The following is a 17,942-nucleotide window of genomic DNA, read 5'->3' as shown; positions in this document are numbered from 1 at the left end:
ATTACAACAAATAAAATTAATTCTATTTTTAATAATGAAAATATAATCGCTATTATTAATTTAAGATAATATTTTATTATATTATTTATAAAAAATATACAGTTATATTTTATAATAAAAAATTTTTCATTAGCATAATAAATTTGCCATAAAATAATTATTTTTTGAAAAAATGCATTACTTTATGTTAAAATTATGAGATAAATTATATAAATTTTAAAATTTTAAATTTTTTAAAATAAAATGATTTTATTTTTATTTTAAATTAATTATCCATGGAAACTATCAATTAATAGAAGATATTAATGTCATTTTTTTCAAAAAAAACATGTAACAAGTATTAACTAATTTTTTAAAAAAGAAAGTGACTTTTTTATGTGAAAAAATATATATATGATTTTTTATTTTATTTTATTTGAAAATATTTAAAATGGATAGCATTTGAAATTATGCTGAATTCACTATTCAATCTATTTTATAAAAAAAAAATCAAATTAAACTGTTTATATATTATAATTTTATTTAATAATTTGATGTTTTTGTCATTTTAACGATTGCTTTTAGTATAAGCTAAAATTTTAACCAAAAAAAAAAATCAAATATTATCAACGTCAGACATTATGTCCTCTTGTTGCGTCGCGACATGGCAAATTGGCAATTGTGTCGTGGAGCCTCTTCTTCGCTTACTTGACTTTCCTGGTGGGTAAAATTTTGTTTACTATCATATATTCTTTGTGAATGTTTATAGGTCTTATATTTCTAAATTGAAAAAAAGCCTCTTATGTTCTTCGGCTAAACAAGTTCACAATTAAATTTTAGATTAAATAAATTTATATACTTTTTAATAAAATAAAATAAGCTTATGCTTAATAGAATATATTTTTTTAAATTTTAAATATTAAAATTATTTATTATTTTAATTATAATAAAATTTAAAAATTTGAAAAAATATCAACAACATTTGTTTTGTATTAAAACAGTAGTATTTTATTATTTGGCTTTAATTAGAAAATATAAGAGTTTATTTAATCTAAATTTTAATTTTAAACTTATTTAATCTTTAATTAAAAATATATAAATTTATTAATTTTTTTAATTAAAAAAAATAATTTATTTTATAAGTGATTGATGCAATATTTTTTGATGTATCTATAACTTGTCATTTAAGGCCCATCTCCACTCGTAATGAAAATTTTCCATCCCCGCTGGCATTCCAGAGGGCTGATAGGTTATAAAATTGTGTGGGACTATCATATCAAAAAAAAAAAAAATAAAAAAAAAAAAAAAAAATAAAAATATAATTATATATTTATTAAGTAAAAAATAAATGTAAATTAATTTTATATTTTTTTTTTTTTATTTTTTTTTTTTTTTTTTTTATTTTTATTTTTTTTTTTTAATATATTTTAATATATATAAAAAAAAAAAAATAAATTATACTTTGAATTTATTTATAAATAAATTCTACGTTTTGAATTTTCGTGTGCCAAAACGGAGTGTACAAGTTTTGCAGAATAAGGGCAACTAATTATTTTTTTTGTTCAAATGCAATGGGCTATGACTGAACCAAATGAATAGTAATATATATGGTTTTTTTTATTTATAAAACCAATTAGCCCAAAATCAAATACCGGTTGAATGGAATTAATTAAAAATTAAGTGGACCGCCATATTAGGTCCTCCAAGGGAAGTGGGCTTAAATTAATTAAAACAGCGTGGTATGTGACACTGCAGATTCCCAATTTGGGATGAACTTGTGGTTTAGGATTTATTCCTTTTCTGTTAACCTCATCCTTCTGTAAATTAATCCAATAGTGGCACGGCCATGCCCGATGTTTTTGTTTTAGGAAGCCGGCCAATAAAATTTTAATTTAAATTTGAATTTTTTTTAATCCACATCTGTAATACAATGAGAACTTTTTAGCAATATAATGAATTCGGGTATTGGCCACTCTGCTGTATAAAATCAATGGATTTAAAAACAAACATAAGTGAAAAACCATGATATTATGATTTAAAAAATAAAAAATAAAAAACAGCTATGGATATCTTGATTCTTCCACGCAACGCCTTCGCATGGACACATCAAAATCAGTGAATTGCTCAATTAAAAAATAAAGTGTTTTTATTAACATTATTGATGTTATCTATGAATATTGAATATTTAATTATATTACTTAAAAAATAAAAATATCGAATAATTTATATCAAATATTCTCGTTAATAAGTATTTTTTTTTATTTTGTATTATTTAATATGATATATAAAAATTAATTATAATATATATTACTACTCTTTATTATAATAAAAAGAACTAGGATTTTTTTATCCACATTGCTCAATAGGCAGCTACGCGTGTAAGCAAGACAAGGGCAAGGGTAAGGGGAAACTTATGATAAGTTATAGTATTTATTAAATTGGAAATTAGCGGAGTAATACATGACGATAGGTTGGCTGCTGAGATTAATCCTTATCATTTAGTATATAAGTCAACCTAAACCTTACGTCCAAACGGCCACAATCTAACTTATTATATACACACAGCTAATCCATCAGCCGTCATCTCATTACTTGGCTACATTATTCAATACAAAGTGTTCTCTTATTAATGTAGATTTCACGGTCCATGTTTTCCGGTGGTTTGATTTTATGCATTTATATGTAATAATTTATTATGCCACCATAAAAATTAATTATACAATATTATTTTATTTTAACCTTCCATATATAGATGATTTTCCTTGTAAGTCGGAATTTCCCTATGTAGATATAATGATATAATATTAACATTAATAGTAAGTAATTAAATTATTATTTTTTTTAAATAACAGATTAGTTGGAATTTAAATTTGTAGAATAAATGATATATTTTTAATTACAAAATTAAGTCATGGCAGAAAATAATTAAATTATAAGTTACATGAATATTAACATGAATTAACCTCTTTTAAAAAAAAAAAAAGAATTAAGCATTCAGATTTTATTATCTTTGTATAGTTATAATCTAGCGATCTCCACGTGACCTGTTATTTATTTATTAATTAATTAAATTGAGGCACGTACGTTATTTGACAATTTATTTTTTTAAAATCATCAGTGGCTAGCAAACTCTATATATAGAGACGTCATAAGCCAAAGCCATATCAATCGTCGTCAACAGCTCTGGCACCCAAGTTTCTCTTTCTTTTCAACGGCAATCGTCAATATCTTTACTCTCATTTTTTTCTCGTGATTCTTTCATTAAGGAATCAGACTAAAACATTTGCTGTCTCTCTTTCTTTCCCATAAAGTATTTATCTTACGGTTACCCTTCTCATCAACTTGCGGCTTTCTTTCTCTTCTCAGTTTTAATTTGACGGATTCGATTTCCTTGGAACTCTCTCGTTACTGCAACACTTTAATCTATTTAAATCTTTCATGGATATGTACAAGTAATAATCGGCATTGAGAATTGGAGCTGATGAAATAATATGGTGGGTGATAGAGAGAAGAATATCAGGAACAAGGAGGATGATAAGCAGGAGGAGGAAAGAGTATATGAGATTGAGGATGTGAGGGATGGAATAAACTCGTCGCAGGGAAGCAGATTCAATTTGATAGAGAACGAGTTAGGGCTTGAGTCAGGGACTCGCCGAAAGTTTAGTCGTCAGTCAGTCATCAACGGTGTTCGTTACGTCTCAAAGGGTGTCTTTATCCATCCCGAAAACAGGTAATTAATTTTTTATTTTAAATTTTTAGAATTAGAAGAGGTTAAATTACTATTTGTGACTCCAGAATTATTGGGATAAATTTAGGTTTTTCTTTAAAAAAAATATATTTTTGGTCGATGAATCTTAGATTGTGATGAGGTTCAGGGGCAACCGTGTTTCCCGCCATATGATTACAAGTGGCGGAGTTTTACTGGTTGGATTATTAAAGTCACTGCTTGGACTTTCTGAACATCCAACGGTTCAGAATTGTCCAGTTTTATATAGCTCGATTTGAGCGTATCAAAATTAATATTAGATGAGAGTAAGAACTAGTGGTTTGTGCACATGGGTTTTGAAAATTAATTTCTTAACAAAGTTAATTTGAACATGTGTAATTAAAAATAAAAAATATATATATGGTATAGCCGTTTCCAATTAGGCCTTGAAGATCAGTTTGCTATTTTTTTATAAAAAATTCCTTTAATCAACAAATATCCATTAATATCCAAAAAAAAAAATGATAAAATGAGAGAAATAAGAAAAACAAGAATACTTCTATTACTGAAAAACTAGATTTGAATTTATTAAAAGAAAGTAAAAAATGAAAAATAAGATAAGTGCTATTGCTAAATTATAACAACAAATAAAGTTAGTGTCTGTTTGACATTTAATTTGAATGAATCAAATTGCTTTTCTGAATATAAGTATTATTTTAGATGTTATTAAAAAAAAATTTGAAAAAAATTATTTTATTATCTTAGTATTCTTAGAAGTATAATTAAAAATTATCAAATTTACTTTAAATTATTTTTAATACTATTTAACTAGTATATTTAAAAAAATAATTTTAATAGTAATATAAAACAGTCACTTAGAAGGTTTACATAAAACAAAACAAAAAAAAGAAAATTAGGGATCGATCCAGGATTGGACCACAAGATCTTTCTCTTTTAATTTTAATTTAATTGAATAATTAAAAATTCCTTTAATTTAAAAAAAAAATTTGGTAGACAATAAATTAAATTAGATTAGACTAACTGATTTCAATTTTATTTAAAAATAATTATATTTTAATTATAAATTTATGTATCGAGCTTAGTACACAAACATTTATGTTATTTTATCATTATAATGTAACTACAGTGAGAGCTAAATGAAGATTATAATTTTAAGTCAATAGTTTAGTGGTTGAATTTGTTTTTTTTTTATAATACTAATAATGTTATAATTTTTCCATATTTTAAAAATGAGATGACAAATTCGTTTAGTTGTGTTTTCTAGAGATTGAGATTTTGTGAATTTTCTGCAAAGTTATCAAATTCTTTTTTTTTTTTTTTTAATTGATGGCAACTCGCTGCACACCATCTGCTCATGTTTCATTTGATCGCGCTATGCCACCTGTTTGGTGCCCACCTTTGTTTCCTTTTCCTTACAACTGCCACCAAAATTGTTTTTGTTCAGATGAGATCAACATGTGGCCACACATGTCCGATTGTGTGCCTGGGCATCAGTCAGCTCTTCTCTTTTTTATATACATTTTTTCCAATTTTTTATTTGAGGAAATAGATGTGATCTAATAAAAGCTGAGTCAACCTTAATTGGTTATAAGTAAATCTTGAATTGTATGACGTTGCATAAGGTCTTGGATTATGAAATAGATGTGAGATCCTTTCTCATTTATTAGAGTTGTTTTGGAGAGGTTGACGATTAATTATAAGCCATTAAGGAACTAATTTCATTTGTACAAAAACAAAAGTTCTTATGGTAAAAACTTACTTGAGAGAGACCTCAGCTCTTCTTATGTGTCCAAATTCATTAATAATAAAGAAAATTATCTTCCTTTATTGTGTAAATTATGTATTAGCCAAATGACAAACAATAGCACTTTAAATGTTGCTGAATTAACAGTGATGGTGTTTATTAACAATTAGTCTTTCAAGCATTTCCAAGGTGTTGAATTCGAGTTCTTACTTCTTATTATTAAAATGGGTTTGAATTTGAATTCCTCCTTGTCATTAGCTGGCGTTAGTAACTCCTTGCTAAATGATGCAGATGGTATAGGGCGTGGACGAAGCTCATACTGATATGGGCAATCTACTCATCCTTTTTTACACCCATGGAGTTTGGGTTCTTCAGGGGATTACCTGAGAACCTTTTCATACTAGATATCCTTGGACAGCTTGCTTTCCTTTTGGATATAATTCTACAGTTCTTCGTTGCCTACAGAGACAGTCAGACATATCGTATGATCTACAAGCGCACCCCTATTGCTCTTCGGTAAATTTTGTTTTCCTCCAGTGTTCTTCTATGCATTATAATTTTTTCTTCAGGTTTTTTTTTTGTTAAATTTTATAATCTTATATGATATGATTGGTTTGTTTCATGCATAATTCATACTCATTATTGCAAATTTTTAATTATATAGCTTGAGCATTTCCAGTAGTAGGGACCATGAGCGTGAGAGAAAGTGAGTTTGCACCTATTGCATTTTAGTACACACACATAATAAGGCCAAACCTTTCTTTGGGCCACACGTAGCACCTTTTAAGGAGATTATTACTCCTTAAAATGACTACGTGATATCTGTAAAAAAGTTGACAAATGAGTTTTAAAAATATTACTATATTAATAATTTATTTTTTTAGTCATAATTAATTTATAATCTAATTAATAAAAAATTACTATTATACTAATATTAGTTATCATCGATTCTTATAATTGTAATTATATAAAAGATTAATAATTATTTTTATTATAATTGTATTATTGCACTAAAAGAATTTTTTTTAATCAATTTTATTTTCTGCACATTTTTTTATGGAGCTACGTTGGGTGATTATATAAAATGTTACAATAGTATTAATGAAATATGGTAATACTCGTAATTAATATTCATATTATGTCTATGATTTATATATGGAGACCTTCACTTATTTTTATTCAGTATTTACAAAGTGCTAGTAAGGTAGAGCACAAAATCATGTCATACATGAGATTAAAATGTAACTAATGAATTAAATATATTTATTAAGTAAAGTAAATAATTCTTAACCATTTCTATTTTAAATTTGAATAAATATTAATTATATTTATTATTAAATTATAATTTACATAAAATTATGTAATTATACATTAAATTTTTAGTTATTTATGGTATATTATGGCGCTTTTTCCTACAAAGAAAATTTGTTTAAATTTTTTCTCAATTTTTTTTAATTTTTTTAAAAAATTTTTGTAAAAAAAAAATGATCCAACCAACTGGATCTGTAAAATTTAAATTATTTTTTAAATAAAGTAATTTTACTATATTTTGAAAAACGTAACAATATAAACTATTATTAATTTACATGACAAAAAGAATCAGATAAATTATTTTTAATTAATTACACTAAAATTAATTAAACTAAAATATATGAAAAAATATTTAAATTAAATTAATTAAGAAAAATTTAAATAAAAATTAATTTAATAATAATAATAATAAATTATCGTTATTTATAAGATTAAATTAATTAAAAATAAATTTTAAATTATAATTAATACAACTCAACTCAACTAAGCCTTTATCCCAAAAATTTGATTTTGGGTTGAATTCTCAGAAATGTATAATACTTCTAAGTTATGTTGTACTACTCTCCTCCAAGTCAATTTAATATATTAATTATAATAATATTAAATTATAATTAATATATTAAATTAAAAAATTAAAATTATATATCATCATCACGCATAGCACTAAATGAAGCTGAGATATCCCAACCTTTGATTGTCCAGTTTCCATGAACCAAGCATAGGATGGATGGTGTACTAATCAATTTCATTGGGAAGATGGCGAGGATGAAAGAAGGATATGTTTGGATACATGGAAAAGGGAGAGGAAAGAAAATAAATGATGGAAAATAAAGTGAGATTGTCACTTTTTTTATATTTAGAAATGGAAGAAAATATTGAGAGGAAGGAAAATAATGTTTATTTTACGTTTATTATTTTCTCTCCAATTTGGAGAGAAAATAAACTAACCAAGAGAAAAAAAATGTACTTGATTAAGAAAATAACCTATATAACCTTGTTTCTTATTTTAACTTTTAAATAATTTATAAAATTAAGAGTAAAATAATAAATTAAAAAAAATAAGACTATTTTCTTTCATCTCTTATCTCTTCTCAAACAAGGGAAAATAAGTTTTATTTTCTTTTTCTTTATTATTTTTCTTTCATTTTCAAACAAAAATGAAAGAAAATAAAGAATAATAACAATAATAATAATAATAATAATAATAATAATAATAATAATACATCATGTCTTGAACTTCTTTGTTTCCCAACATATCTTTCTCAAACTCTGCTTGCTCAACTTCTTCTTCTTCTAGAAGAGGTTCTTCAACAACGTGTTTTTAGAACTGATTTTCAACATATAAATGCTCAACAATCAAATTTTAGAATGATTTCGGCTCAAGTTATTCAATTTCATGTTTAAGTTGATTTTCAAATTCTTATTCTTGTTCATCTTTAATTTCAAATTGCTATTCTTGTTTTTCATCTTTGAGTTCTTTGATTACTGAGGACAAGTTCTGCACTTTGGATTATTCTCTCTCTTGACTTCCTACTTTTAGGTCAACTTTCCGGAGTCAAATTCTTTTCGATAAGGAGATGATGTAGGGAATTTTAGAGATTTTAGGATTAATTATTTAGGAAAAATATGGAAAATAATAGTTTATTTTATTTAATTTGTAATTCTCAATTAGAGTTGAAATTAAAGTTCCTAATCATAATGTAATTAGGGTTATAAAACTCTATAAATAAGGTTTAGAATTTCTAAATATTTAAAGATTTTATTATGATTATTTATTATTGATTTTGAGAAAATAAATTAAAATTAGTTTCTCTTCAATTTAAGAATTTGTATCTTATTCCAAATCCCCAATATGTATTGATTCTACATCCCTTATGTCGTGTATCCATTCATATTTTCTATTGGAATGTTTTTCTGAAGCCTATTAAATTTCAGTGTAAATAGTATGTATATAAATTCGAGTTCTAATGAATTATACATTTGCTTTCTTTAAGACTGTCTACGTTCGTTATTTATGAGGTTAATTGGCCACTGATTTTCGTTCTCTTACTGCAGGTACTTGAAATCACATTTTTTCATTGATTTACTTGGTTGCATGCCTTGGGACATTATCTACAAGGTATTCATTTATTTCTCTGGTAATTTTGACAATTCAATACCATTTCTTTCTCTCAAAATTTTAGGGAGTCTTCATTGTCGTGGACATTTGTTTCCTAAATTTATTTATTTCTGGTAAACATCTCTAAATATTTTTTATTATTACCTATTTCAATCTGTCCAATTTTTATTGGCGCAAGAATGGACATCACCTTTCCTCTTTATTCATTAGAATTATGCCTGGTTAGATCAGGTTTGTCTATACAGTGTTGCATGTATACATGCGTCTTTATCATTTCCCTCCTTTCACTCCACAAAGAATGAGGTCCAACTAGAAGGATATTGATATTACTTATGCAGCTCGTGATACGATGATGTCTTTATTGTCTGCGGTGTACATTTACCTCCAAACTTGTTTCAACACGTGATGAGAAACCCCTTTTTCTTGTTAATGCCTATCTCATTTCAATGCAGATGTTTCTTGAATGGTATCCGTTGAACGGACATCGCAATTGTGTTTGGTTGTGTGGCTTAGAGTTTGTCCATGTATATAGTTTTATCATTTCCTGCTGATAATCCCTTTGGGAAGGGTCAGAGGCAAATGGAAATATTTTTGCGCGTAGAATGAAAACTAGAATTTCACAATTTTTTTTTGGCTCGAAATAGTGGAGCAAAGCTCAAACAAAGATCACAATATCGTCAATATCTAAAAGGTGTCATATTGCTCATGCTTCCTACATTTGACCGTCACAATGCTCATTCTCATATATTGAATGCTGAAGTTCTAAATGTTTTTATACAGGCTTGTGGACATAAAGAAGAAGTGAGGTATCTTTTATGGATTAGGCTAGGTCGGGTGCGCAAAGTAACTAATTTTTTCCAAAAGATGGAGAAAGATATACGAATCAACTACCTGTTTACAAGAATTGTAAAACTTACGGCTGTAGAACTCTACTGCACACACACGGCAGCCTGCATTTTTTACTATTTGGCTACCACCCTGCCATCCTCTGAAGAGGGTTACACATGGATTGGAAGCTTAAAGATGGGTGACTACAGTTATTCACACTTCAGGGAGATTGATATCTGGAAGCGATATGTTACGTCTTTATATTTTGCTGTTGTCACTATGGCTACTGTTGGTAAGTTCCCTTTTGTTCGCTACATGGTACCTACCCAACCTAAAAAAGTGTTGTTTTCTGATATGCACTTCCCTTGTTTATCCGCGAGCATAGTTTGACTTCAAAAAATTGCAAAATAGCTAGAAGGGTCCAAAATTGTTATTATTCGCTATCCTAATCGGAAAACTAAATAAATGGCTCTGATTCAGAGAAGTTTTAGCTAGATCTACTGGACCAGAAGAATATCACAAACATATATTGCAATTAGAATTTTACTTATCAGTGTGAATTTCTTTTATAGTCTAGCAAGGGCTGAATTTTAAATTGCTGCTGTTACTTCTAGAACAGATTTCTATTCTAGCGTTGATTCTAGCCATCAGACCTTTTTTATTATCTGTTAAAAATTTGACAGTCTAGCTTATATTAGAAATTCGTCCATGGCTATATATTGAAGATACTTAAAGTTGCATTGAATTTGTAGGTACAACCAATGAAATTGAAGTCTCTTCTCAAAGAGATAATTGGGTGAATTGGTGGCTAGTTTGGAAATCTTTAGATTTATATATAACAGATCGGCGGCTTAGTTGCCATAATAAAAATGGAGTTTTCTTTTCTGTTCTAATTTTGCTTGTGCTATTCTCCTCCTCTGGATCTTGGATCTGCCACAACACAAAGAATACCAAGTGGTTGCTTTTATTATCTGTTAAAAATTTGACAGTCTAGCTTATATTAGTCTTGTATCAGATGGGACTTGAAATCCGAATTGCTTAGGAGTTCTAAGGATGCTAAAACTGTGATCTCGAAGGACATCTCAGGATTCTTATATTTGCTTGTTAATTCAAATAATTAAGGTGAGTGTCCATCCGTTCGAGTTACATGTAATAGCTCAGACCCTAACTGAGTATCTTATTTCTTGGACCCTAACCGAGTATCATATTTTTTAGTCTGTTACTCCATACTCGTTTCTGAGTATTATTTTTGGAGGATGTGATTGTGATGATACCTTAGGTTTTCTATGATGAGAATGGCATTTTATGTTTTGAATTATGTAAGGCCCATCTTCTCCAATAAAGAAATCGACTTATTGAGGCAAGGCTGTTTCAACCTCAAGATTAATTATAATGCTATCCATGGCAATTCCTTGTTGCTTGATTTTTAAATGCTTTCATATATTTTTAGGCTTTATTTTCATTAGAAAATGCAGAATTTTTGTTATTATGTTGGCTGCATTTAAAATAATTCTCATTTTTATTTGAAGAATCTTTCTTATTGCACATTTCTATTTGTCGAAGTCTTTTGAATGCTAATGAGTGCTCTCTTTATGTTTCAGGGTATGGAGATATACATGCTGTCAATCTGAGGGAAATGATATTTGTAATGGTATATGTGTCCTTTGATATGGTTCTTGGTGCTTATCTGATTGGTAATATGACAGCCCTAATTGTAAAAGGATCAAAGACAGAAAAGTTCAGGGATAAAATGACAGATCTTATCAAATATATGAACAGAAATAAACTTGGAAGGGACATCCGTAACCAGATCAAAGGCCATTTGCGCTTACAGTATGAGAGTAGCTACACTGAAGCTTCTGTTCTTCAGGATATTCCTATCTCTATTCGTGCTAAGGTAAAATGCAGAACTGAAGGAAGGATCTTGCTTTTCTTTTTTTCAAACTTCTCTAATGCCAAATAAGCATTTTGGAATAGTAGAATAAAGTATCTCCTGAGTGAGCAATTTAGCCTAAGCCCGCCGCGACTGCTTATTTGGATACAGCATCCCTTACATGAGCCCGTTATAGACCAGAACTGGATCATAATTTGCGGCTTCCCTGAACCCCTGAAAAGAGAGAGAGAGAGAGAGAGATGAGATTTCAATCATGTGATGGGTTCTCCTAAAATCTTCTAATACGTCAGGAAGCACCAATGAATTTAATAAACCAATGTATGACACCGTCGATAAACCCTAAAATTTTACAAAAATCTTAATCCTAATGCAGAGTCATGAAACTAACTTTACAATTAACTTGTCTAAAGTGTCTTCAATCCTCAAACAGCCCGGTTGCTCAAGAAAGAAACTGTCAAAATTTTAAAATGTATCTTCAAAAAGAGGGCAGAAGGTTCCAAGCGGAAGAAAGGTTTGGATGTTTTGGTAAAATAAACTTATCCCTCATTAGTATAGATCCCACAAAGGGGAACGAGAATACAATCCCATCTGCACTTAATAAAGACAATTCCTGTCTCTCAGATTAATTATCATTTTCAACATCTCTGTGTGCCTACGGATTTTGAATTCCTTAGATATTATAATTTGACATATTTAATTCTTGTTCGAGGTGTATAGGAAATTCAGCCTTATCATTATATATTGCCCCTTTTGCAGATTTCCCAATCTCTATACATGCCATATATTGAAGAAGTTCCATTGTTCAAAGGATGCTCCGGGGAATTTATTAATCAGATTGTAAGTCTCTTGTGCCATTGCGTTTGACAGATGATAAGTAAAATCGAAGTGAAGGTCCAATGGGTAGGAATTATAGAAAAGTGAAGCTCTATTGCTTCACCTGGTTTAAATCAAGTATGAGTTTCATTGGCATTGCCATAATGCCACTAAAAGTTAGGATATCACAAGAAAACCCAATGTTGTAACAACTATTGGGGTTTCTTGTACTTATTTTTGAATCCTGTGACCTTTTATACAATGTTGCATGGAGATGGGAAGAGGAGGTGGATCTGACTCAAGTGTTCTTGAAAAATGGGTAAATGAACATTGCAAGAAGTCTGTGTTAAATTCATTTTATCAATGTCGAGCCTACGACTCCGACAAAGATAGGCTAAAGGGTAGTAATAATAATCAGCTCATGAGAAATTACTAAATTTTTATGTGTAACCAGTGCGCATCGGATGCATTTTAGAATTTGCCATAGATCGTGGTTTGTAAAGTGGGTCTCAATCAAAATTATGTTGCCTGGGTTATGTGAAATTTAACCGTTCTTATCTGTCCAATGAGACATCCTCTGATGACTCCAAGTTGTGGGTACTGTTTTCCTCTTGAGTCAATCCATGTCTTTATGAATCTTCCTCTTGTTCTTTTAATGCTTTCTACTCGTAACAAAGTCACTTTTTCAGTACTGATGCATTCCTAGGTCTACCATTTTTAATCAATCCCACTCTGTTATTAAATGGTACACCTTCTAGCTTTATCTGGATAGTTTGTTCCATATTCTATGCTTTCTTGCATGGTACGCTATCCATTGGGGCATCCTCATCCTTGTTACACTCATCTTCATTTTTTTTTCAATGTTGCAGGTTATTAGGCTCCATGAGGAGTTTTTTCTCCCAGGAGAAGTAATCATGGAGCAGGGAAACGTTGTAGATCAACTTTATTTTGTCTGTCATGGCGTACTGGTACAATTCCATTTGCTACTCTCAATTTGTTCCAGTATCTAATAAAATTGATGTAATGTTTATGTTCTCCATACTTTTCATAAATTTTTGCACACTGCTCATGTATCTTTTACCATGGATAACACTATGTTAAAAGGCTAAAACAATGATCTCTTTCACAACAATTCCGCTTGTCATTGAATTATCACACACACACATTTTTCTATGCATGCAGGTATTCAGTACTTAATTGCCATTTTTCAATACGGTATTTGCTAGATTGTATTTCCAAGCTATGCTAGTGAGTGAGAATGCTATACCTGTGTAATTTTACGTCTTATGATGTGGTCGTTAGATATCTCTCAAAACAATTTGTGAATAGATAAACTCCATTTGGTTCCTGGTTATATGAATTGTTTCATTTCGAGCAGTTCCTGTAGAGAATAGATCTTGATGTTTTCAATATGCAGATTTATCTAAGCCATTTTCCTCTTCTGGGTGCAGGAGGTGGTCGGAATGGGGGAAGATGGGTCAGAAGAGATTGTCTCGCTTCTACAACCTAACAGCTCATTTGGAGAAATTTCCATTCTTTGCAATATTCCTCAGCCGTATACTATTCGTGTTTGTGAATTATGCCGGCTTCTACGGCTTGACAAACAATCTTTCTCAAATATACTTGAGATATACTTTTATGATGGACGTAGAATCTTGAACAACATTTTAGAGGTAATTGAGCTCTGGTTATGTACAATTTGGTCCAACTTATCTCCCTGCTTTTTTTTTTTCCTTCAACCATACCATCATGCATGTATGTCAGAATAATTTGCATGGCCAATCTACAATATATATTTTTTTAATCTAGTTTAGATATGTACTTGACAAATTGGGATTTATATATGCTATTCAAGATGTCTAAAACTAGAAAAACTGACAGGGAAAAGAATGCAGTCTTCGGGACAAGCAACTAGAATCAGACATTTCATTTCACATTGGAAAGCAAGAAGCTGAACTCGCTTTCAGGGTGAATAGCGCAGCTTATCATGGAGATCTTTATGAGCTAAAGGGTTTTGTGCGAGCAGGAGCTGATCTGAATAAAACAGATTATGATGGGAGATCACCCTTGGTATGATGTGCTGATGGATTATACACATATATACATCTATAAATTTATATTAATCAATGTCTACCTTTTCCATTTTCTTTTTCCCTGTGATTTCAATTTGTCTTGGAAAATCTATCTAATGGTGAACTAAAGAAACTCATTTAACATGCTTCTTCTAATGCATATTATTGCCTTGATATGGTGTAGAGTTAACTAGAAAACAGCCATCTTCGCACTCTTTGCTTTGATGGGGACAATAACACTCTTCACTTTACCCTAAAGCATTATGTCTGATATGGATACTTGGACGTGGTTATGACTCTTTGACACTTTAATGTTTAAATCAGTGGAACAATCTATAAAATTTTGGAAAATGAGCATCCCAACAACTGGATGAACTTGTTCCCAGGTAACATATATTTTCAGAACTGGACTTCAGTTATAGTGTTATGACTATATAATTATTGTTTCATGTCCAGAACATATGGGCTAAATCGTGTCTTGATGTTATTAATTCTGTTCACATTGGAAAATTCTGCAATACTGTTTTTTGCTTATAACTTACTCTCTGTTGCCATATCTTCTTTTGCATTTATCTTAGTTTGTCCATAGTTGGGAAATTCATATTTTCCAAAAGGTAGAAGAAGCGAAAGAAATGTTTAAATCTATCTGAAAAGTGCCTTTGTTTTTTACAGCATCTTGCAGCATCAAGAGGTTATGAAGACATTACACTTTTCCTTATTCAAGAAGGAGTTGATATTAACCTCAAAGGTAATTCTCTTGTCCTTGGCAGTTTTGTAAAAGTAAAGTATTGACCATGTCACAATGATAAGAGGTGATTATTTTTTGAGGTAGATAAATTTGGAAATACGCCCTTACTGGAAGCCATCAAGTATGGACACGAACATGTTGCATCTTTACTTGTTAAAGAAGGGGCTGGCTTGAGCTTGGATGATCCTGGTAGTTTTCTTTGTTTGATTATTTCAAAGGGGGATTCCGATCTTCTCAAAAGGATTTTATCCAATGGCATTGATCCAAACTCCAAGGACTATGATCACCGGACCCCACTTCATGTAGCTGCCTCAGAAGGACTACACATAATGGCCAAGTTGCTGTTAGAAGCTGGAGCTAGTGTTTTCTCGAAAGACAGGTAGATTTTGAATAATTTTATTTGTTATATGGAAAAATAGAGGATTATGTTTATGAGCATTTTATTAGTTCTCCTTGAACATTGATAAATCTGAGCCTAACTAGATATAAAAGAAGCTAGTTTTCACTATTTTGTGATATGAATGAAGCCAAGAAATTAGTTCTAATTAGTATCAGAGAAGCTAAGCTTTTGATAATTTCTAGAAATGGAAAGGGGGAAGAAATGAAGGTTTGGAAATTACCAAACAATGCATTTTTAAGGCTTTTATTTTCCTTTATCTTGTACTTTCTAGTAGCTGAATAAACAGATATGACTTAAGCTGGGTCTTTAATTTGCAGTTGAATGCAAAAGCAATTGATATGCTAAAATGATGTTTGTGGAACATTCGCTAATCCTTTCAGTGGAATTATCAAAATCTATTCTCAATTAATGGTTGGAATATTCTGATAACCAACTGTTTTATTGCTGTTTCAACTCTCTAGATGGGGGAAAACTCCTCTTGATGAAGGCCGGATGTCCGGAAACAAGAATTTGATCAGGCTATTAGAAGATGCAAAATCTGCTCAGCTATCAGAATTCTCTCGCAACTCTCAAGAAGTCACAGGTATTGCCTAGCCTCTTACTGGTTTCTATCTCACTCAAGGAAACTGAAATTTTCCAGATGCTACAACCAGAAAGTTAAAAATGGCTCTCAAATGATTTGGTTTGCTGGGGGGAAATATTTAGCTAAAAGATACAAAGAAATTAAATTCAGTGAAAAATCAATATGGTTTGCTTCCTGCAGATTGTTTCATTTAGGGGAAGGAGGGTATTCATTGGTGGTTATGTAATCATGCCTATGTTACCAGACTTGAAGCATGATTAGGAATAATTTCTCCAATCATTTGTTAACTGGGTTGAGCCAGAAGTGGCATAAAAAAAAATGAAAGTCGAGTTTTGGGGTGATTTGCTGAATACAAGTGTTTCTTATAAAAGGTTACAGGAACAGAACTTTTCATGCTAGGATGGATGGGCTTATTCTACTTTACCCTTGTTTCTCCTGGTTCATACACACCTGGAAAGATTAGTTAAATGGAAGAATTGTTAGGTGATTCCATCTAACTTCTTTACAAGCACATAGGCTCATATCAGAGAGAAGATGTGCACAATTTTTTCTCATAGTGCTTGAATTTTGGCTAATGCCACAGAAGTTAATAACAGAATTTCTATTGCCAATTGCAGATAAAATACACAGAAGGAAATGCACAATTTTCCCTTTCCATCCGTGGGGCCCCAAAGAAAATAAAAGACCTGGGATAGTGTTATGGGTTCCACAGACCATGGAAGAGCTAATAAAGACAGCAGCAGAGCAGCTACAGCTTCCATATGATTCATGTATACTAACAGAAGATGCAGGTAAAATTCTTGATGTAGACATGATTGATGAAGGTGAGAAGTTGTATTTAATCAGTGAAACACAAAAATTGTGAACATGTTGTTGTATGGTATTGTAGTCTAGTTCTTTCTGTATCCAAATTCCACATGTATGCTGCCTATCTGGATTTGCAAGTGTTTAACACCAAGGCATTACAAATGCAGCATTTTTCAAAGACATGCTCCTAAAGTAAGTTTTCTGTTATTAGTTAGAATCGAGTCTGAAGTTGTCCTTGAGCCTGAACCTTCTGCAATCCTAAGTCCAGTTAGACATGCAGACAACGAAAACAAAAAATCTAAAAATTTATTTGGTCGGCTAATGCTTGATGTCCCAATACCTCTCAGCTTCAAGTAAAGAGTACCTATAAAATGAATCTGTCCTTGATATATTATTTTACGAGAATTCTTTTGGTTTTTCAGATAGGAGAGGATTGTAAACTGAGAACTATTAAATAGTATCAATTTTGTACTAGTATTCCAATTTCGAAACAATTGGAACCTGAATCTTGGCATCATATGCCAAGCATTGGATTCACTTCGGGAGTTCTGCCATCACACATCTATCAAATTCTACGAATTTACCTCTCATTTTTGTTCTTCAAATTTTTCTCAAAACTATATCAAGGGATTGTGAAACTGCTTTATTTCTTAAAACACTGTAAACTATTTATAGCACTAATAAGATGAACTAATATTCTCTTATTTTTCAACTCTTTTATCTCTCTCTCTCTCTCTCTCTCAAACACTATAAATGGTTACATTTTACTTGAGTATCAAGGGATTCCTACTGAAATACACAATATGAGCTTCTTCATCTCATTTATTTTATCTCATCAGTTAAGACCAATCATGGAACATCAAATTTATGAGATTGATTTTTTTACTTTTGTAACACATAATTTATTCTAGATATCC

General features: G+C 30.2%; 1 protein-coding gene across 1 annotated transcript; it reads left to right on the top strand.

The window, feature by feature from the left end:
• The first annotated feature begins 3,161 nt into the window (after window positions 1–3,161).
• On the top strand, window positions 3,162–17,590 carry LOC110645918 (potassium channel SKOR). Its single transcript, XM_058153290.1, has 13 exons — window positions 3,162–3,709; window positions 5,742–5,966; window positions 8,817–8,880; window positions 9,661–10,000; window positions 11,310–11,605; window positions 12,359–12,439; window positions 13,285–13,383; window positions 13,867–14,088; window positions 14,297–14,485; window positions 15,160–15,235; window positions 15,320–15,614; window positions 16,097–16,218; window positions 16,836–17,590. The coding sequence occupies exons 1-13, from the start codon at window positions 3,471–3,473 to the stop codon at window positions 17,081–17,083; spliced, it is 2,496 nt and encodes an 831-aa protein (XP_058009273.1). The 5' UTR covers window positions 3,162–3,470; the 3' UTR covers window positions 17,084–17,590.
• Window positions 17,591–17,942: the final 352 nt, after the last annotated feature.

This window comes from Hevea brasiliensis, chromosome 9 (genome assembly GCF_030052815.1).
Source record: "Hevea brasiliensis isolate MT/VB/25A 57/8 chromosome 9, ASM3005281v1, whole genome shotgun sequence".
NCBI classification, from domain to species: Eukaryota; Viridiplantae; Streptophyta; class Magnoliopsida; order Malpighiales; family Euphorbiaceae; genus Hevea; species Hevea brasiliensis.
Note: the sequence above shows the minus strand (reverse complement) of the source record. Positions and strands in the feature narration are given on the sequence as shown.